This window comes from Rattus norvegicus, chromosome 7, assembly GCF_021556685.1.
Source record: "Rattus norvegicus strain SHRSP/BbbUtx chromosome 7, alternate assembly SHRSP_T2T, whole genome shotgun sequence".
NCBI classification, from domain to species: domain Eukaryota; kingdom Metazoa; phylum Chordata; class Mammalia; order Rodentia; family Muridae; genus Rattus; species Rattus norvegicus.
Genome location: NC_141540.1, coordinates 76,492,148 through 76,515,112, shown reverse-complemented (window position 1 = coordinate 76,515,112; position 22,965 = coordinate 76,492,148). Strand labels below are relative to the sequence as shown.

The following is a 22,965-nucleotide window of genomic DNA, read 5'->3' as shown; positions in this document are numbered from 1 at the left end:
CAACAACATTGAGGCTTCCTACATAAGAACTTGCTGCTCTTACTATGACATGGTAGTCTATTCTCTTCCTCATATGGAAAAGGGAGAAACAGAAGAAACCTGTCCATCACTATAGGCCACTATGCTTCTTCAGACGTCTGACTGTGCACCTGATTGGCAGCAGTGTCTCTGTGCATCTGCTTTGCCCATGTGAGAGGCCAGCCTCATCATCTGGATTTGTGCAGCAGAGAGAAGCTGATTGTGGGACAATAAATATATCTTTTCCAACTGGTTTAAAGGTTTAGATCAGGTAAGGTCAGCCATTCCAGTTTGCTTGCTTTTATTGATTTATAAAATTACAAAAGCAGAGTAACATTCCCATCATCAGACTGCCAAGGGCTTTGTTTCCGAAGGAACTGTCTTATCTCTGCAGAACAAAGCCACAGCATCTACACCAGCTGCTGTAGAACAGGGCTCTCCCCAGGGGTTTAAGTACAGCATCCACCACCACCAGTGCAGAAAGCTGGGTCTCTTGGGAGGCTTAGCAGGTAGAAGCAGGAGAAGGAGGTAGAAATGAAAGAGAATATTTTGGGTTGGCTTAGTGTCATTTCTGATATTTCAATGTTAGGAATCAGAAATTCAACGGGTCCTTTGGTGAATATAACAGTCCTACAACCCAATGAAGACTGCATCACGGACTAATCACACAGTCTTAGCAATGTATCAGTCGACTTCAAGACCCAATTATGCTTTGATCAAAACTGTATCTGAAGTTTGTCACTGTTTCAGAAGTCATGGTGGCATTTAACACATATCTGCAGAGCCCTATTTGTAACCTTTGCATATGAATTTTAGGTAGTAAGTTTCTTTGTAATTGCTACTTGGCTATGAATTCTAACACAGTTCCACCATAGCATTCACACAGTATATATTACTGGATCTTATATATCTTTCTTTTTATCTTAGTAATTTTGCATACACACACACACACACACACACACACACACACACACACACACATATATAATACCATCTGTTTTCATTTTATTTCTTATGCAGTATATTTTATTTCACTTCGGGATAATAGATGGGTCACTATAAAGTATTATTCATTATATCGAAGGAGCAGTGGCATTCCATCTGCCCTTACAGTGCTAAAATGAAAAGCTGAATTGATGACTAAGGGAAAGGAAGACAACAGGGCTCAGAACCACTAAGTTGAAGAAAGTTAACACCCTGCCTTACAAGCAGCCACTGAGCACAGAGATAGCAAGGGAGGGGAACAAACCTCTCTTTACTCATCGTCTTAGCTTCCATACTCCCAAACAGTACCCTCACTGCACCACAGACCATACAGTCCTAGACTGTCACATAGCTTTCGCAGAGTGGTAAGATGGCTTAGCATTCAAAGGAACATCCTAAAGAACCAGGCAGGACAGAGAGCAGCAGAGCTCTTCAAGAGCCTTCTCAAGCTGTCAGCTTCCATGGTGGTAAAGTCACTTTCACTTTCAACAGTGATAGAACCTCACTGTATTTTATCTCTCATTGGGTACCAGATATTCAGAACCACTTACCTCAGTGGTAGTTCCTATGTCAGCAGATGGGCTGCACGTGCTGGTGTCTGGTGGAGCTGTACCTACACTGCTCCGAACTGGAGAACCAGGGACAGGCCCTGCCATCGTGTCTGAGTACACTGAAGACGGACTAAGATGGCCTCTCTTCTGAATTTTATTCCAGACTTTACTCATGATATCGGCCAATTCATAAATGAGCTGGACCTGAGCATAAGGGAGAGTAGGGAGAAGAATCAAGTTTTCAAATTCTATTGACAACCTATTAAAATGTTAGATATAAAAAAACTGACAAGTTCAAAATGTGAGAGTCTACAAGATAACGACCAGTGCACCACAGTGCAGGACTGATTACACCGGCCACAAACTTACACTGTGCTATTTTATGATCCAAACATTTCTGTAGATGGATGCAGTCTAACCAGCAGTGCTCATTACTCAGACTTAGATCCCTTTTAAGAATGATAATGAACATTACAAAGGCATCCTACACAGAGACCTGGGGAAAGCAGAGAGCAAAGGGCCACCTGGGGATGTGAGGTTACCCTGTGCACTATGGGACAGCTATCACCCAGCTTTCAAGATAATTTCCATAGCTAAATCTTCTCTCTTTTTCTGAGATAAAAATGACATGGAATTTCTTTTGAGGCAAGTGAAAAGAGTGATATAACAGAGTTGGAACAGAAAGTCAGTACTTTATGAGACTTCTAGAGACAGAAACCATATCCAACCTCCTTCCCCTGAGATATGCCATTCCAATATTCACAGAAAAACTTTCACTTGCAAACTGTTTGACTGAGTTCTAAGATATTTATACAAGATTTCATAAATAAGCATTAATCATGGAGTTTGTATGAAAACATATTGGCATATACTGTATAAAACAAGCCCCGGAGGGTGGGAGGTGGGGGAGACAGGGCAAACATATAAGCAAACCCACAGCTGGATACCATTCTCTGATCGCCATTTTAAAAAAGTGAAATTCTCCTATTTATAAAGAGTTTCAGCCCTAAGACAAATCCAGATGATGAGGCTGGCCTCTCACGTGGGCAAAACCAATGCACAGAGACCCTGCTGTTAATGCTTCCTTCATTTAACTCTGCATATTCTAGTTTTCTACTGCGTTTGTGTACTGAAGCCTCAAATCTTGAGTCATGGCTATTTGTAGTTATAAAATGATCTAATGACTGCAGATTCTATCAAAAAAAAAAAACCAAAAAAAAAAAAAAAACCAAAAAAAGAACTGTATAAAAAAACGTTCAAGCGGCTGGAGAGATGGCTCAGTGGTTAAGAGCACTGACTGCTCTTCCAGAGGTCCTGAGTTCAAATCCCAGCAACCACATGGTGGCTCACAACCATCTGTTATGGAATCTGATGTCCTCTACTGGTGCGTCTGAAGACAGCTACAATGTACTCATCTATAATAAATAAATATATCTAAAAGAAAAAAAAAAGAAAAGAAAAAACATTCAAGTCATTTTTTATTTCATAATTAAGATTTTTCTCTTAAAGGAAATTGTTGGAACCCAAATCCTTATGAATGCTTTTTTTCTCTTTTTATTAAATTAAAAAGCTATCAAATAAGGAGAGCATTAACTGAAGGAAATAAGTTCTTCTCCTCAGGGTTTAGGGTTCTTTACTTCAGAGGCACAGTACTGTTTTTATTGTCACTACGTCTGATCCCTTCCACTTTTGTTCTTAAGAAGATGTAACAGCACATGTGTTTAATGTGACAAGCAAGCAATGGCAAAAAGCTCAACTGCTACTTTCAAAGAAAGGTCTGCGAGCACATCGCTTGTCTGCGAGCACATCGCTCCTCCTCCCAAATAAAGCAAGCATGCTGAGGATAAACGGTCAGTTTTTAATTGGACTTGAGCTGAAACACGAAGGATTAAAATCATAGAATTAAAATGTGTGTAACTAGAAAACGTAACAACCACTCTAAATACCCCATAGAGTAACAGAAACTCTCATTTTTTGCTGTGAAGAACAGAAAGGTTTTTTTTGTTTTTTTTTTTAAGATATAATTTCTTCTTTTATTATTGAGTGCTGAAATTGTTTCTGGTGACCAACAGCTTGCTTTTTTTTTATTATTATTATTAACTTGAGTGTTTCTTATTTACATTTCGAGTGTTATTCCCTTTCCCGGTTTCCGGGCAAACATCCCCCTCCCCCCTCCCCTGCTTTATGGGTGTTGCCCTCCCAACCCTCCCCCCATAGTCTAGTTCACTGGGGGTTCAGTCTTAGCAGGACCCAGGGCTTCCCCTTCCACTGGTGCTCTTTTTTTTTTTTTAAAGATTTATTCTTTTATTATATACAAGTACACTGTAGCTGTCTTCAGATACACCAGAAGAGGGCATCAGATCTCTTTACAGATGGTTGTGAGCCACCATGTGGTTGCTGGGAATTGAACTCAGGACCTCTGGAAGAGTAATCGGGTGCTCTTAACCGCTGAGCCATCTCTCCAGCCCTCCACTGGTGCTCTTACTAGGATATTCATTGCTACCTATGAGGTCAGAGTCCAGGGTCAGTCCATGTATAGTCTTTAGGTAGTGGCTTAGTCCCTGGAAGCTCTGGTTGCTTGGCATTGTTGTACATATGGGGTCTCGAGCCCCTTCAAGCTCTTCCAGTTCTTTCTCTGATTCCTTCAATGGGAGTCTTGTTCTCAGTTCAGTGGTTTGCTGCTGGCATTCGCCTCTGTATTTGCTGTATTCTGGCTGTGTCTCTCAGGAGCGATCTACATCCGGCTCCTGTCAGTCTGCACTTCTTTGCTTCATCCATCTTGTCTAATTGGATGGCTGTATATGTATGAGCCACATGTGGGGCAGGCTCTGAATGGGTGTTCCTTCAGTCTCTGTTTTAATCTTTGCCTCTCTATTCCCTGCCAAGGGTATTCTTGTTCCCCTTTTAAAGAAGGAGTGAAGCATTCACATTTTGATCATCCGTCTTGAGTTTCATTTGTTCTAGGCATCTAGGGTAATTCGAGCATTTGGGCTAATAGCCACTTATCAATGAGTGCATACCATGTGTGTTTTTCTGTGATTGGGTTACCTCACTCAGGATGATATTTTCCAGTTCCAACCATTTGCCTACGAATTTCATAAAGTCATTGTTTTTGATAGCTGAGTAATATTCCATTGTGTAGATGTACCACATTTTCTGTATCCATTCCTCTGTTGAAGGGCATCTGGGTTCTTTCCCGCTTCTGGCTATTATAAATAAGGCTGCGATGAACATAGTGGAGCACGTGTCTTTTTTATATGTTGGGGCATCTTTTGGGTATATGCCCAAGAGAGGGATAGCTCGGTCCTCAGGTAGTTCAATGTCCAATTTTCTGAGGAACCTCCAGACTGATTTCCAGAATGGTTGTACCAGTCTGCAATCCCACCAACAATGGAGGAGTGTTCCTCTTTCTCCACATCCTCGCCAGCATCTGCTGTCACCTGAGTTTTTGATCTTAGCCAATCGCACTGGTGTGAGGTGAAATCTCAGGGTTGTTTTGATTTGCATTTCCCTTATGACTAAAGATGTTGAACATTTCTTTAGGTGTTTCTCAGCCATTCGGCATTCCTCAGCTGTGAATTCTTTGTTTAGCTCTGAACCCCATTTTTTAATAGGGTTATTTGTCTCCCTGCAGTCTAACTTCTTGAGTTCTTTGTATATTTTGGATATAAGGCCTCTATCTGTTGTAGGATTGGTAAAGATCTTTTCCCAATCTGTTGGTTGCCGTTTTGTCCTAACCACAGTGTCCTTTGCCTTACAGAAGCTTTGCAGTTTTATGAGATCCCATTTGTCGATTTTTGATCTTAAGAGCATAAGCCATTGGTGTTTTGTTCAGGAAATTTTTTCCAGTGCCCATGTATAACAGACAGTTTTAAACCAGCTTGGTAGTTTCGAAGGTGTATATATCTGCTATCTTATCTGGCCATTTCAACTAATTTCCCTAAGAACAAAAGCTGATGTCTGCTGAGACATAAACATTATCTGTAATGCTGTAAATCTGGAAAAGTCCCAAATGTTTAACACTGAACAAATGAAGGTCAACCATATAGCTAAATGTTACTTAGTAATACAAGAGAACACATGTAAAATACGAACTAATCTAAAAATGATTATGCAGAATGAGGGAAGCTAGACAAAAATCACAACTGTAGAATTCCATCTATACCATGGGGTGTCAAGGGCCTATAACTTCTGAGGACGTATTCTATGATGGTTTTTGAGTATATATATCACAAACTTTTTCAAACTGGGTAACTTTTATTTATTTATTTTAGAGTTTATTGTACTCTGTGATACTAATTTACTTCAGTAAAATTGGATAAAGTGAGAAATGAAAATTAAGTCCCTATGAGGCACCATTGTATGAGCTATGTGTGAAGGTAAATGAATAGCAATGGCAATTTGAATATGACACACTGGCTAAATAAAAAATTTTATTCTTTAAATATTCAGAAGTGAAGAAAATCATATCATTAATAATTAACAAAAGTGGAAGGTTATCTCTGAGATTTAGAGAATGAAATGGATACCCACTTAGATCTAGAATAAGCAATTAGTATGAAACAAGAATCTAGGACATGAAATAGAAATCTATTGAAATCCAGTACATGAAATGGATGCCCTCTGAGATCTAGAACATAAAATGGATATCCACTGTGATCTAGTAGATGAAATGGACGCGCACTAAGATCTAGAACATGAAATGGATGCCCACTGAGATCTAGAATATGAAATGGGTGTTCAGTGAGATATAGAACATGAAGTGGCCACTCACACTCACGACTTTATCTAACACCTATTAACTAAGCAACCTTTATACAAGCATTAAGGAGGCCAGGTGAGGACAAAATTTTAAAAAAAAAGTTGAAGGTGGGGTACAGAGAAGAAGAAAAGAGTTGCCCAAATCAGCTATGTTCACACACTGAGCAATAAGGAAAGAGTAACAAGAAGAGAATTCCCTGTTTAGGAAGAAAAAGGTAATTCTAGAGTTTGAGAACTGAAACAGTACCAGACTCTTACTCTTAGAAACAGTTCAAGCCAAACATTATCACTTTAGCATGTTGCATTTTATTTTGTCATTATCAAGACTATTGTCATAGTGGTGCAAAGTCAGGAAACTCATACAGTGAAGTTGAATCTGTTCTTTCACGTTCTAGTTTGTAAAACTTAGAGAATTAAGTGCCATCAATGAGGTGCCTTAAAACAAAAGAGATGTTTGTGTCACATATGAATAAATTATTATATTAGCACTCTAATATACCATCTGAGACAGAGTAGAGTCTAATAAGACCTGAGTGTCCAAAGTTCTGTATCTGCACTTTCAAAGTTCTGCTCCTACAAATGCACAATGAATCCTAACACTATTGTGAGCCTATAGCTATCTGTATCCAAACCTCTTCATTTAAATGGAGTTAATTAGTGCTCATTCTGAGGGCCTCTTTTTACTCATCAGAACCCTTTTACTATATGTAAGATCACATTCAAAGATAAAATGGGGCAGACAACAACATCCCCCTGCACCTAGTCCCAAGGGACACAACTTAAACTCAACAGTTTCTTTTACTCTTAGAAGCATTGTAAAGCATACAATAGCACTAGCATTCTAAGCAACCTAAGAGATGGAGACTCCTGTCTCCTTGTTCTCCTCATTGACACTGCTGGAACACAGTCAGAGGATGGAGTCATGGAGGGGAACTCTGAGTGCTTGTTAAAAACTCCAGGAAAACAACACAATAATCTACTGACCTCAGTTTCATCAACAACATGGAATTCTTGGAATTCTTGGAATGTGCCTGACCCTCCCTGGTGTAGGGGAGTTCACTTCAGATTATTCATTATAACTGCCCTTGCCTGTTTCATATACCTCTAGGGAAACACTTGTTTTTGCCACACATGTCTTGTCCTTGTGATTACACACTTTACTCAGGTGACTCTTCTCAATCCTCAGAGTATAAACTGTCTGATGATCCGAATAAACTTAGCTACCGCATGAAACTTTAGTCTGCCTCATTTTTATTCCAGCTTTCTCATGTTCACCCAGCCAACTACAGGGGTAAAAAACAACACTATGAAACCAAATTATATAGCATATAACAGAAAGAAGCTGGGAGAGTGTCAGCAACATAGTTCTGTGCATAAAGAAACTTGTAACCAAGACTGATAACCTGAAGTTCATTTCCAAGACCTACATGTTTAAAGGAAAAAAGTAACTCCTATAAGCACCACAATAAGATAGATAGATAGATAGACAGACAGACAGACAGACAGACAGACAGACAGACAGATAGATAGATAGATAGATAGATGCATGCATAGATACATAGAGACAAACAGACAGACAATAGACAACAGACAGATGATGATGGATGGATGGATAGACAGACAGATATGATATGATAGACAGGCAGACAGACAGATGATGAAAATTTAAAAAAAGGCAGGGAGAAAAGAGCTGCTTTGTAATGGAAAGGAAGTTTTATAATATGGAATGATATAGGAAGTTTTTTTTTTAAATACTTCAAAAACTGGCTGATAACTACAAAAGCAGGAATAGATTTATAAATTTTGAATTTATGAATATTGGCCCATCAGATTAAAGATTATGCTAAAGGGGATTGTTTTAAAAGTAGTATACAACCCTGACTATATGGAAAATATACAATAGTATACTTGAAGTTAAAAAAATGTAAATTTTATGATAATTAATAATTTACACAAAACCAGATGATATAAGTTCACTGTGATTGTAAGGTGGCAGAATATAACAGAATTGGCACATCACGGTTGAAATGTTATAGAAGGGGAAATGACTTTAATAGGAAACCTTTAGTAAATGTTCTCTTCTGGTGTAAAATACAGCAAGATGTGAAAAGGGGCTGTGAGAGACTCTGATTAAAAATTATATTTGGTCACTTCAGTACACGCTCCAGTCCAGCAATAAAAATATAGTTCATCAGAATTTCAAAACAGCACATCCACATCTTTAACTGATTTTATCCCACTAGCGAAAAAACAAATTTATGCTCATCAATACAGTTCTTATTATAAAACTTGAGAGAAATTTAAAGCCATTCTTAAATCTAATCACTGCAATGCTGATTGCAAGGCTTAAAGACAAAAAGATATGGTATTTAACAGAAGAGAAGTCTTTTTTTTTTTTTTTTGCGGAGTTAGGTCACATTTTATTATATTTTATTCTATTAACTTGAGTACTTCTTATATACATTTCGAGTGTTATTCCCTTTCCCGGTTTCCGGGCAAACATCCCCCTAATCCCTCCTCCTCCCCTTCTTTATGGGTGTTCCCCTCCCCATCCTCCCCCCATTGCCGCCCTCCCCACAACAATCACGTTCACTGGGGGTTCAGTCTTAGCAGGACCCAGGGCTTCCCCTTCCACTGGTGCTCTTACTAGGATATTCATTGCTACCTATGAGGTCAGAGTCCAGGGTCAGTCCATGTATAGTCTTTAGGTAGTGGCTTAGTCCCTGGAAGCTCTGGTTGCTTGGCATTGTTGTACATATGGGGTCTCGAGCCCCTTCAAGCTCTTCCAGTTCTTTCTCTGATTCCTTCAATAGGGGACCTATTCTCAGTTCAGTGGTTTGCTGCTGGCATTCGCCTCTGTATTTGCTGTATTCTGGCTGTGTCTCTCAGGAGCGATCTACATCTGGCTCCTGTCGGTCTGCACTTCTTTGCTTCATCCATCTTGTCTAATTGGGTGGCTGTATATGTATGGGCCACATGTGGGGCAGGCTCTGAATGGGTGTTCCTTCAGTCTCTGTTTTAATCTTTGCCTCTCTCTTCCCTGCCAAGGGTATTCTTGTTCCCCTTTTAAAGAAGGAGTGAAGCGTTCACATTTTGATCATCCGTCTTGAGTTTCATTTGTTCTAGGCATCTAGGGTAATTCGAGCATTTGGGCTAATAGCCACTTATCAATGAGTGCATACCATGTATGTCTTTCTGTGATTGGGTTAGCTCACTCAGGATGATGTTTTCCAGTTCCAACCATTTGCCTACGAATTTCATAAAGTCATTGTTTTTGATAGCTGAGTAATATTCCATTGTGTAGATGTACCACATTTTCTGTATCCATTCCTCTGTTGAAGGGCATCTGGGTTCTTTCCCGCTTCTGGCTATTATAAATAAGGCTGCTATGAACATAGTGGAGCACGTGTCTTTTTTATATGTTGGGGCATCTTTTGGGTATATGCCCAAGAGAGGGATAGCTGGGTCCTCAGGTAGTTCAATGTCCAATTTTCTGAGGAACCTCCAGACTGATTTCCAGAATGGTTGTACCACCATTCCACCAACAATGGAGGAGTATTCCTCTTTCTCCACATCCTTGCCAGCGTCTGCTGTCACCTGAGTTTTTGATCTTAGCCATTCTCACTGGTGTGAGGTGAAATCTCAGGGTTGTTTTGATTTGCATTTCCCTTATGACTAAAGATGTTGAACATTTCTTTAGGTGTTTCTCAGCCATTCGGCATTCCTCAGCTGTGAATTCTTTGTTTAGCTCTGAACCCCATTTTTTTTTATTAACTTGAGTATTTCTTATTTACATTTCGAGTGTTATTCCCTTTCCTGGTTTCCAGGCAAACATCCCCCTAAGACCTCCCCCTCCCCTTCTCTATGGGTGTTCCCCTCCCCATTCTCCCCCCATTGCTGCCCTCCCCCCAACAGTCTAGTTCACTGGGGGTTCAGTCTTAGCAGGACCCAGGGCTTCCCCTTCCACTGGTGCTCTTACTAGGATATTCATTGCTACCTATGGGGTCAGAGTCCAGGGTCAGTCCATGTATAGTCTTTAGGTAGTGGATTAGTCCCTGGAAGCTCTGGTTGCTTGGCATTGTTGTACATATGGGGTCTCGAGCCCCTTCAAGCTAGAAGAGAAGTCTTTTAATAAGACAGTGAACATTAAAAAAAAAAACAAAAAACTTAGCTTTTAAAATAAAGTGTACCAACCTGGGGATTAGAGCATTTTATCTCTAATGACTCTAAGTCAACATGTAAACAGACAACAAATGAATGCCTCCCTTCAGGTCCCACTGGAAGTAGCTGCTGAGATGTGACTGCTAGAGTAGACGTACATCCCATAGGCTCCACCAGGGACAGTGTCACTTGCTTGCCAAGAAGGGTATATATGCTAAAATGATGCAAGCTTATGGTCCAAGGAAATGCATCACCTATAAGAGAATAAAACAGAAACAGGAGTCCAACAAAATTTCACAATTAATAACAACAAATAAAAATGATTTAAAATTTCAATATGAAATATAACACTTGATATAACAAAGGATTTCAGAGACTACCTTTACATGCTACTTAAAATAATTTAATTTTAGTATTTGCAATTACTATAATATTCTTCTATACACTTCATATACTATAAGCATTATAGAAAGAAAGCTAGACATAAAAAATAGAAACAGAAATAAAAGACCTAACACCATCTTTGCCACTATGGTGGATAGTAAGTGTTCCTGCATTCAGAAATTGCATAAAATGGAATGCTTTTAATGTTGTACAGTGGCATTTACATAGAGAAGTGACCTGAAAAATTAGAGGGGAAAATAATATGTATGTTCTTGTGTGTGTCGCAACCCGCACAAGGATTTACACTGATCGGGCATGCTACTGGAAACAGGCTTCTGGCACTATGTCAAAAGTACTTAGTCAGAAATTCTGGGTAGAACTCAGACATATTTCTACATATTCCTTGTGTGGCTCTTAAAGTACATATAAGATATATTTTAAAGGATGCAGGCATCAATAAAAATTTATCATTCATAAATATCATAATTGAAAGAAAAAATTTCTATTACTGTTCAGTAATTTATCACATGTACGATATTTTTATAGGTACAAGCATAGAATATAAAACATCTTAGAATTTTATATTGTAGTTATAGGTAAAGTAAACTGATATAATTTAAAAGGTCCAATTGGAATATTTAAAATTCAATATTCTGGTATTAACTTATAAACAATACATTTCTATCATATATTTTAGAATGCCCAGTTATATGTGTATCAGTATAATTACTGTTTAAATGATGCTATCATTTTAAAACATATAGAGATCATTTATTTTTTCAATTATAGAGGTACTCAATACTCACTATGGATATTTTACAACATATGAAAAAGTTAAACATCAAAATAAGTGATGAATCCACCCTCCACATCGTCCCCAATTACACACGAAGATTCTCCTACAGTTCACTAGACAGTTCCATGAGAGACAGGCATGCTGGAGCAAAGCATTGAAGACAAAATAACAAATATATTACCATGTGAATTTACACAGTGAGTTCAAAGTACACGCACGCACACACACATGTGTATGCATATGGACTTTTATGTAATATATATGTATGTATATGGACACACATACATATATGATAAATGTAAACATTCAAAATATCTAAAAAAGGAAACTCTGAATTTGGGACTTTAAATGATATAATAAATTCAGGTAAGGGTAGTTGGCAACTTGACCAGAAATGATAATTTCATAGTAGTATGCGGTCCACACTGCAGATCTTTGCCTGTTCCAGATATAATATTTTGCTACTAAAGTAAAAAATGAGAACTTTAAATCATCGTAACTGAGTCTAAAATAATTTTTAAATCAATATCAAATTCTATGCTGTTTACAAAATAAACCCCTGCTAACACTGTCTCCTGTATCCTGACTTTAGATTCTTACTTTAAATAGATAGATTTGTATGTTTCCAAACTTTATTCTAACAAATACTAAGTGGTGATTTATATTATGCAACAAGATCACATTTAAATTTACTAAATTAAAAACGTCACAGTTGACATTGGTATTCTTAGAAAAATATTCTGATTCAGAATGAGACTAATTGAAAGTAGTTATGTCATACTCCCTTAAAATAACTAATGTTACTTTATGTTCTTAGTACATAGATTGTCTGTCTTAAAAAGTAAAGTATGTTTTTGGGATTTTAAATTAACATTCAGAGACAAAAAAAATCAAAGATCAATCATTGGGACAAAATTTGACAAATTATATTAATTATATGATGACATTTGTAAAAATAAACATCTCAAAATAAAAACACCTATCTTACATAAAATACATACATAATAATAAATAACAGATATTTCTAAAATGAGCTCAAACCATGCTATCCTGAGGACTCCATGAAGCTTTCTTCCAGTCTAGGCTGACCTTAAAGCTCCAGCTACTTCCTGGCTACCATGAACATCCAACTCAGGAGCTCACACAGAGGTTAGTCTGGCTACATCCTGAGCACAGGGTGCTGACCTCAGCCTCCTCCACTGCTGCACAACAGGTACAAGCCACTGTGCCCAGGGAAGAGTTTTCGTTTTAACTATAGTTCTGTTCATATAATCTGTGCCTTCATTTTCTCAATATATTCTTTCTGGAAAAATTTATTAATTTTCAAACAAAATGGTTTGTTTCTACCTTGTTTAACAAGGTAGAAAAAGAGCAAGAAGGATAAGAAGCATTCATGTGTGAATTTAAGACTTGGCTAACTCATCAGAGGAAAATAATTACCGGAAAGTGACCAAGTGCCCATGTAGTCCAGGAAAAACACTGTGAGTGGAAATATGCAAACCATAAACTGTGGGATGAGGTATAAGATGTGAAGGGAAGATGGGAGTCTTGGCCAGTAGTCTGTCAGCACCAAGGGGTGGACACAGGGGAAGAGTCCAGAGCACAGTGATTACAACCGAGTTAAAAATCAGCAGAAGGAAAGCACTGTGATTTTAAAATGCAGCATACTACAATGTTGATTTTAACAAACCAGGATCCTAACAATGCTTTAGGAAACAGTCTTAATATAGACACATGCACACACAAGGTAAAGCTCTTATGCTCACATTTAGTCAGTGAACACTGGATAACTGCAGCAACCCTACTTCTGACATCAAGTTTCTGGGACTGAATGTGAAATTATGATCAGTCATGGTGTGATTTTCTCTGTCACCAACACTGTGTTTAGGGAATAAGAATGACTGTACACTAGGAAACATGCTCAGAATACAAAATGGTAAGATTAAGAAACTTCAACTCAAAAACCTCTTTCAACATCTACAAATTTAAGAATGAAGGGTGACAATTACTACTATTATGATTTTTATTATAATTATAATTTATCATTAAAAAGGCAAAATCCAGGGTAATACACTAGAAATAATACAGGGTAACATACAATGAAGCATTAATTTATTTAAAGATAGAACATTGTATAAAATGACAGCCCAAAAGAGGTGGTAAAAATCGTACTATAATGTGAAATGCAAAAAAAAAAAAAAAAAAAAAAGCCAAAAAATTAAACATCCAGAAAAACCATTACTTAAAAAAATAAAGGCAAGGAGATTCAGATACAGGGCAGAGTAAGGTGTTTGCATAACATGTACAAGGTCTGAAGTTGAGTTACCAGTAACACCAAAGAGAAAGAAAACAAAACACAACAGTTAAAAAACGGTATTCTCAAATAAATGAACACTGATAGAATTCACCAGAAATACAAGAAATAGCTTTCCCTTCAATTATAATTCAAACACACAAGAAAAAAAAGAATACAGTTAAATACAACCAATACGTGGGCTATATACGAGACTCTATTGAAGTGATTTTCATCTCTTCCTATAGCAGCTTGTGTTCACACACTAATTATGTTACCCAAAAACCTGTTTACAGTGTCCAGCACATAAGCCTAAAGCAAGCCTGTCCCCAGTTGATTTTTGACTAGTCAGTGAAGTTACCCAGTGGCCAACGGCTAGGCAGAAAGACAGAGGAAGGACTTTTAGGATTCCCAGGAAGGGACAAAGGAAGGAGGAAGAGGAGATTCCACCATGAGGATGGTGTAGGAGTCTGACCAAGCTGGAAAGGTGCAGGAAGGAGAGACAGCTGACATGTAGGTGCTAGGGGAAGCAGCCCCAGGAGGGCTGTCCAGTAGGGTCCAGGGCAGCAAAAATGAAATACAGATTAAATAAGTATTAACTCAGAAATATCGGAGGGGAATATGTGTGAGCTATGTGGAGTTACGCATTGGTCCAGACATTGAGCTGTTTAAGGTATTTAAAATATAAGGCTATGTGTATGCCTTTCTTGCGGGAAGCTAGAACACTGGAGCAGTAACAAGAAGAGTGCATGCCTGCGCCCACCCACAATGGAGTGTAGAGGGGTTAAAATACTACTGCTTTATCTTCCCCTAAGCACTGAGAAAACAGTCAATTTTATATAGCAACATTTATAAACCTATCACTATACACGTATATATAAAGCATGTTTCAATAGAAAAGTATAAAAATTAATTTAGCTAAATGAAGCCAGAAATCCTTAGAAAGGGATAAATTTAGATAAACAACATAGTTCTTAAGAACCACTACAAAAAAAAATGCCTAGTAAAAAACATCAACAGAGGAAACAGCAGTCTAAAATACAGCTCTGAGATCAAAAGACTATAACAGAGAAATAATTAGACAAATAGCAAATCAGCAAAATGAATTTTAACATATTAATACTACGCTAAATAAAAATTATGTACATATCCAATCTAAACATCACATTGTCAGGATGCAAAACAGGAATATCTAGCTAACTAGTAACTATAGGAGAAACAGATTCAAAGACAGAATTACAGTTAATGTACAAGAAGGGAAAATACACCATCATCCTAGCAGAAAGCAAGAGTTTCAGTAGGTAGCAGTTAAAATGGATTCAGGATGGAACGATAAAGACACAGACACACATTTCACATGGTTATAAGGTGGAAAACATACCTATTATGGGTGCATATTAACCTAATAACTAAGTTTCAAGTTGCTTGACTCAAAAAGTGACATGGTTTAAGGGGGAAAACAATAACTTATTGGTCTCACTATTCTACTCTTTATGGCAGAATTAAGCAGGTAAAACAGAATAAGGGTAGAGCAGTTTATAAAACCACAAATGAACAAGAAGCAAAAAGTGAACTAATCAGTAGCACATATAGCAATTGATGTCACACTAAACAGGGAGACAGAGGGGGAGGAGAGGAAGAAAGGGGAGTAAGGGAAAGATGGTCCCACTCTGACCTGCTGCTACAGTGAGAGTCTACAAACCTTGCTCACAAGCTCATAAGTACCCTTATGTGTTTTACAATGGAATTGGCTCTTTGGTGGTCTTCTGGTACCTGCAACTTGGGCAAAATAATATAAACACACAATAGGACTTTCCTTGTTAACACAAAAACAAAAAATATACTAATACAAACCACATGATGTAAGGGTCTCACAAATGTTTCTTATACTGTAATGGCGGATGAAAAAGATTACAGTTCATTAAAACATCCAGAGAAGCCCGCGGATCCCGGCCCGCAGCAGCTCTCTGCTCCCAGACCCAGTGAGAGAGAGACCCAACCGCCTGGTCAGGTGGGCACTCCTGAGGCTGCAGAGCGGAAGAGACCACCAACACTGCTCACCCCTGCCCACATCCCTGGCCCAAGAGGAAACTGTATAAGGCCTCTGGGCTCCCGTGGGGGAGGGCCCAGGAGCGGCAGGACCCCTGCCAGAGACACCGCCGAACCCTGAAGGAAACAGACCGGATAAACAGTTCTCTGCACCCAAATCCCGTGGGAGGGAGAGCTAAACCTTCAGAGAGGCAGACAAGCCTGGGAAACCAGAAGAGACTGCTCCCTGCACACACATCTCGGACGCCAGAGGAAAAAGCCAAAGACCATCTGGAACCCTGGTGCACTGAAGCTCCCGGAAGGGGCGGCACAGGTCTTCCTGGTTGCTGCCGCTGCAGAGAGCCCCTGGGCAGCACCCCACGAGCAAACCTGAGCCTCGGGACCACAGGTAAGACCAAATTTTCTGCTGCGAGAAAGCTGCCTGGTGAACTCAAGACACAGGCCCACAGGAACAGCTGAAGACCTGTAGAGAGGAAAAACTACACGCCCGAAAGCAGAACACTCTGTCCCCATAACTGACTGAAAGAGAGGAAAACAGGTCTACAGCACTCCTGACACACAGGCTTATAGGACAGTCTAGCCACTGTCAGAAATAGCAGAACAAAGTAACACTAGAGATAATCTGATGGCGAGAGGCAAGCGCAGGAACCCAAGCAACAGAAACCAAGACTACATGCCATCATCGGAACCCAATTCTCCCACCAAAACAAACATGGAATATCCAAACACACCAGAAAAGCAAGATCTAGTTTCAAAATCATATTTGATCATGATGCTGGAGGACTTCAAGAAAGACATGAACACACTTAGGGAAGCACAGGAAAACATTAATAAACAAGTAAAAGCCTACAGAGAGGAATCGCAAAAATCCCTGAAAGAATTCCAGGAAAACACAATCAAACAGTTGAAGGAATTAAAAATGGAAATAGAAGCAATCAAGAAAGAACACATGGAAACAACCCTGGATATAGAAAACCAAAAGAAGAGACAAGGAGCTGTAGATACAAACTTCACCAACAGAATACAAGAGATGGAAGAGAGAATCTCAGGAGCAGAAGATTCCATAGAAATCATTGACTCAACTGTCAAAGATAATGTAAAGCGGAAAAAGCTACTGGTCCAAAACATACAGGAAATCCAGGACTCAATGAGAAGATCAAACCTAAGGATAATAGGTATAGAAGAGAGTGAAGCCTCCCAGCTCAAAGGACCAGTAAATATCTTCAACAAAATCATAGAAGAAAACTCCCCTAACCTAAAAAAAGAGATACCCATAGACATACAAGAAGCCTACAGAACTCCAAATAGATTGGACCAGAAAAGAAACACCTCCCGTCACATAATTGTCAAAAAACCAAACGCACAAAATAAAGAAAGAATATTAAAAGTAGTAAGTGAAAAAGGTCAAGTAACATATAAAGGGAGACCTATCAGAATCACACCAGACTTCTCGCCAGAAACTATGAAGGCCAGAAGATCCTGGACTGATGTTATACAGACCCTAAGAGAACACAAATGCCAGCCCAGGTTACTGTATCCAGCAAAACTCTCAATTAACATTGATGGAGAAACCAAGATATTCCATGACAAAACCAAATTTACACAATATCTTTCTACAAATCCAGCACTACAAAGGATAATAAATGGTAAAGCCCAACATAAGGAGGCAAGCTATACCCTAGAAGAAGCAAGAAACTAATCGTCTTGGCAACAAAACAAAGAGAATGAAAGCACACAAACATAACCTCACATCCAAATATGAATATAACGGGAAGCAATAATCACTATTCCTTAATATCTCTCAATATCAATGGCCTCAACTCCCCAATAAAAAGACATAGATTAACAAACTGGATACGCAACGAGGACCCTGCATTCTGCTGCCTACAGGAAACACACCTCAGAGACAAAGACAGACACTCCCTCAGAGTGAAAGACTGGAAAACAACTTTCCAAGCAAATGGTCAGAAGAAGCAAGCTGGAGTAGCCATTCTAATATCAAATAAAATCAATTTCCAACTAAAAGTCATCAAAAAAGATAAGGAAGGACACTTCATATTCATCAAAGGAAAAATCCACCAAGATGAACTCTCAATCCTAAATATCTATGCCCCAAATACAAGGGCACCTACATACGTAAAAGAAACCTTACTAAAGCTCAAAACACACATTGCACCTCACACAATAATAGTGGGAGATTTCAACACCCCACTCTCATCAATGGACAGATCATGGAAACAGAAATTAAACAGTGATGTCGACAGACTAAGAGAAGTCATGAGCCAAATGGACTTAACGGATATTTATAGAACATTCTATCCTAAAGCAAAAGGATATACCTTCTTCTCAGCTCCTCATGGTACTTTCTCCAAAATTGACCATATAATTGGTCAAAAAACGGGCCTCAACAGGTACAGAAAGATAGAAATAATCCCATGCATGCTATCGGACCACCACGGCCTAAAACTGGTCTTCAATAACAATAAGGGAAGAATGCCCACATATACGTGGAAATTGAACAATGCTCTACTCAATGATAACCTAGTCAAGGAAGAAATAAAGAAAGAAATTAAAAACTTTTTAGAATTTAATGAAAATGAAGATACAACATACTCAAACTTATGGGACACAATGAAAGCTGTGCTAAGAGGAAAACTCATAGCGCTGAGTGCCTGCAGAAAGGAACAGGAAAGAGCATATGTCAGCTGCTTGACAGCACACCTAAAAGCTCTAGAACAAAAAGAAGCAAATACACCCAGGAGGAGTAGAAGGCAGGAAATAATCAAACTCAGAGCTGAAATCAACCAAGTAGAAACAAAAAGGACCATAGAAAGAATCAACAGAACCAAAAGTTGGTTCTTTGAGAAAATCAACAAGATAGATAAACCCTTAGCCAGACTAACGAGAGGACACAGAGAGTGTGTCCAAATTAACAAAATCAGAAATGAAAAGGGAGACATAACTACAGATTCGGAGGAAATTCAAAAAATCATCAGATCTTACTATAAAAACCTATATTCAACAAAATTTGAAAATCTTCAGGAAATGGACAATTTCCTAGACAGATACCAGGTATCGAAGTTAAATCAGGAACAGATAAACCAGTTAAACAACCCCATAACTCCTAAGGAAATAGAAGCAGTCATTAAAGGTCTCCCAACCAAAAAGAGCCCAGGTCCAGATGGGTTTAGTGCAGAATTCTATCAAACCTTCATAGAAGACCTCATACCAATATTATCCAAACTATTCCACAAAATTGAAACAGATGGAGCCCTACCGAATTCCTTCTACAAAGCCACAATTACTCTTATACCTAAACCACACAAAGACACAACAAAGAAAGAGAACTTCAGACCAATTTCCCTTATGAATATCGACGCAAAAATACTCAATAAAATTCTGGCAAACCGAATTCAAGAGCACATCAAAACAATCATCCACCATGATCAAGTAGGCTTCATCCCAGGCATGCAGGGATGGTTTAATATACGGAAAACCATCAACGTGATCCATTATATAAACAAACTGAAAGAACAGAACCACATGATCATTTCATTAGATGCTGAGAAAGCATTTGACAAAATTCAACACCCCTTCATGATAAAAGTTCTGGAAAGATCAGGAATTCAAGGCCCATATCTAAACTTAGTAAAAGCAAAATACAGCAAACCAGTAGCTGACATCAAACTAAATGGAGAGAAACTTGAAGCAATCCCACTAAAATCAGGGACTAGACAAGGCTGCCCACTCTCTCCCTACTTATTCAATATAGTTCTTGAAGTTCTAGCCAGAGCAATCAGACAACAAAAGGAGATCAAAGGGATACAGATCGGAAAAGAAGAGGTCAAAATATCACTATTTGCAGATGACATGATAGTATATTTAAGTGATCCCAAAAGTTCCACCAGAGAACTACTAAAGCTGATAAACAACTTCAGCAAAGTGGCTGGGTATAAAATTAACTCAAATAAATCAGTTGCTTTCCTCTATACAAAAGAGAAACAAGCCGAGAAAGAAATTAGGGAAACGACACCCTTCATAATAGACCCAAATAATATAAAGTACCTCGGTGTGACTTTAACCAAGCAAAGATCTGTACAATAAGAACTTCAAGACACTGAGGAAAGAAATTGAAGACGACCTCAGAAGATGGAAAGATCTCCCATGCTCATGGATTGGCAGGATTAATATAGTAAAAATGGCCATTTTACCAAAAGCAATCTACAGATTCAATGCAATCCCCATCAAAATACCAATCCAATTCTTCAAAGAGTTAGACAGAACAATTTGCAAATTCATCTGGAATAACAAAAAACCCAGGATAGCTAAAGCTATCCTCAACAATAAAAGGACTTCAGGGGGAATCACTATCCCTGAACTCAAGCAGTATTACAGAGCAATAGTGATAAAAACTGCATGGTATTGGTACAGAGACAGACAGATAGACCAATGGAATAGAATTGAAGACCCAGAAATGAACCCACACACCTATGGTCACTTGATTTTTGACAAAGGAGCCAAAACCATCCAATGGAAAAAAGATAGCATTTTCAGCAAATGGTGCTGGTTCAACTGGAGGGCAACATGTAGAAGAATGCAGATCGATCCATGCTTATCACCCTGTACAAAGCTTAAGTCCAAGTGGATCAAGGACCTCCACATCAAACCAGACACACTCAAACTAATAAAAGAAAAACTAGGGAAGCATCTGGAACACATGGGCACTGGAAAAAATTTCCTGAACAAAACACCAATGGCTTATGCTCTAAGATCAAGAATCGACAAATGGGATCTCATAAAACTGCAAAGCTTCTGTAAGGCAAAGGACACTGTGGTTAGGACAAAACGGCAACCAACAGATTGGGAAAAGATCTTTACCAATCCTACAACAGATAGAGGCCTTATATCCAAAATATACAAAGAACTCAAGAAGTTAGACCGCAGGGAAACAAATAACCCTATTAGAAAATGGGGTTCAGAGCTAAACAAAGAATTCACAGCTGAGGAATGCCGAATGGCTGAGAAACACCTAAAGAAATGTTCAACATCTTTAGTCATAAGGGAAATGCAAATCAAAACAACCCTGAGATTTCACCTCACACCAGTGCGATTGGCTAAGATCAAAAACTCAGGTGACAGCAGATGCTGGCGAGGATGTGGAGAAAGAGGAACACTCCTCCATTGTTGGTGGGATTGCAGACTGGTAAAACCATTCTGGAAATCAGTCTGGAGGTTCCTCAGAAAATTGGACATTGAACTGCCTGAGGATCCAGCTATACCTCTCTTGGGCATATACCCAAAAGATGCCTCAACATATAAAAGAGACACGTGCTCCACTATGTTCATCGCAGCCTTATTTATAATAGCCAGAAAATGGAAAGAACCCAGATGCCCTTCAACAGAGGAATGGATACAGAAAATGTGGTACATCTACACAATGGAATATTACTCAGCTATCAAAAACAACGAGTTTATGAAATTCGTAGGCAAATGGTTGGAACTGGAAAATATCATCCTGAGTGAGCTAACCCAATCACAGAAAGACATACATGGTATGCACTCATTGATAAGTGGCTATTAGCCCAAATGCTTGAATTACCCTAGATCCCTAGAACAAACGAAACTCAAGACGGATGATCAAAATGTGAATGCTTCACTCCTTCTTTAAATGAGGAAAAAGAATACCCTTGGCAGGGAAGGGAGAGGCAAAGATTAAAACAGAGACTGAAGGAACACCCATTCAGAGCCTGCCCCACATGTGGCCCATACATATACAGCCACCCAATTAGACAAGATGGATGAAGCAAAGAAGTGCAGACCGACAGGAGCCGGATGTAGATCGCTCCTGAGAGACACAGCCAGAACACAGCAAATACAGAGGCGAATGCCAGCAGCAAACCACTGAACTGAGAATAGGTCCCCCGTTGAAGGAATCAGAGAAAGAACTGGAAGAGCTTGAAGGGGCTCGAGACCCCAAAAGTACAACAATGTCAAGCAACCAGAGCTTCCAGGGACTAAGCCACTACCTAAAGACTATACATGGAATGACCCTGGACTCTGACCCCATAGGTTGAAATGAATATCCGAGTAAGAGCACCAGTGGAAGGGGAAGCCCTGGGTCCTGCTAAGACTGAACCCCCAGTGAACTAGACTATGGGGGGAGGGCGGCAATGGGGGGAGGGTTGGGAGGGGAACACCCATAAGAAGGGGAGGGGGGAGGGGGATGTTTGCCCGGAAACTGGGAAAGGGAATAACACATGAAATGTATATAAGAAATACTCAAGTTAATAAAAAAAAAAAAAAAAAAGAAATGCAGAACTGGTTAGCATAGATAGTGTAAGAGTTCATTTTTAGCATTTAAAACCTATAGAACCTATAGATAAATAACGGATGTAGTAGACTGAGTATGATAACAATCATATTAGCTAGATTTAAGTGGTACAAAAGCTTCACCACAAGACTTGACAGCCTACAAAATCTAGTGCTTGGGGGGGCAGACGTGGGAGAATAGTAATTCTACACTAGTCTGGTCTCAGATATAGTCTAAAACTTGGATCATCATTTTCAAGGTACTTAAAACTGTCACCATCAAAAGAAAATTAGTAGCTCTTTTGTGAGAGTTAAAGGTTTTCTATTTGTACGTGTAATTTAAGAATTAAATCGAACAAGCCTAGAGGAAATTTAACAGGAAAGCGTTGTAACAGCATATAACCATCTTTGTAAATGACAGAAGCTGATTATGAAACGGCTTCTATTCCTGGAAACAATGCACATAAGTTGATAAGGTGAACAAGTACAAGACATAACACATATATTCTTACATAAATTCTGAGTAATTTCAGATCAGTTTCTACTGAAACTCACTAAATCCAACAACAGCAAAGTTTTTTTTTTTTTTTTTTTTTTAGATTGGATGAAACTTTATTGGCTACACTAGGAAGACATTACTGAAGATTTGTCATCCAGTA

At 38.8% G+C, this 22,965-nt stretch overlaps 1 protein-coding gene across 12 annotated transcripts in view; it reads right to left on the bottom strand.

The window, feature by feature from the left end:
- Vps13b (vacuolar protein sorting 13 homolog B) overlaps nt 1–22,965 on the bottom strand; it is a 570,082-nt gene that overhangs the window by 303,698 nt on the left and 243,419 nt on the right. For all 12 annotated transcript variants that reach the window (XM_087557395.1, XM_087557397.1, XM_087557399.1 and 9 more), the window contains 2 exons: nt 10,509–10,729; nt 1,554–1,757 (listed from right to left, as the gene is read on the bottom strand). In XM_087557395.1, coding sequence (XP_087413521.1) covers nt 1,554–1,757; nt 10,509–10,729 — 425 coding nt within the window. The remainder of the gene's footprint in view (nt 1–1,553; nt 1,758–10,508; nt 10,730–22,965) is intronic.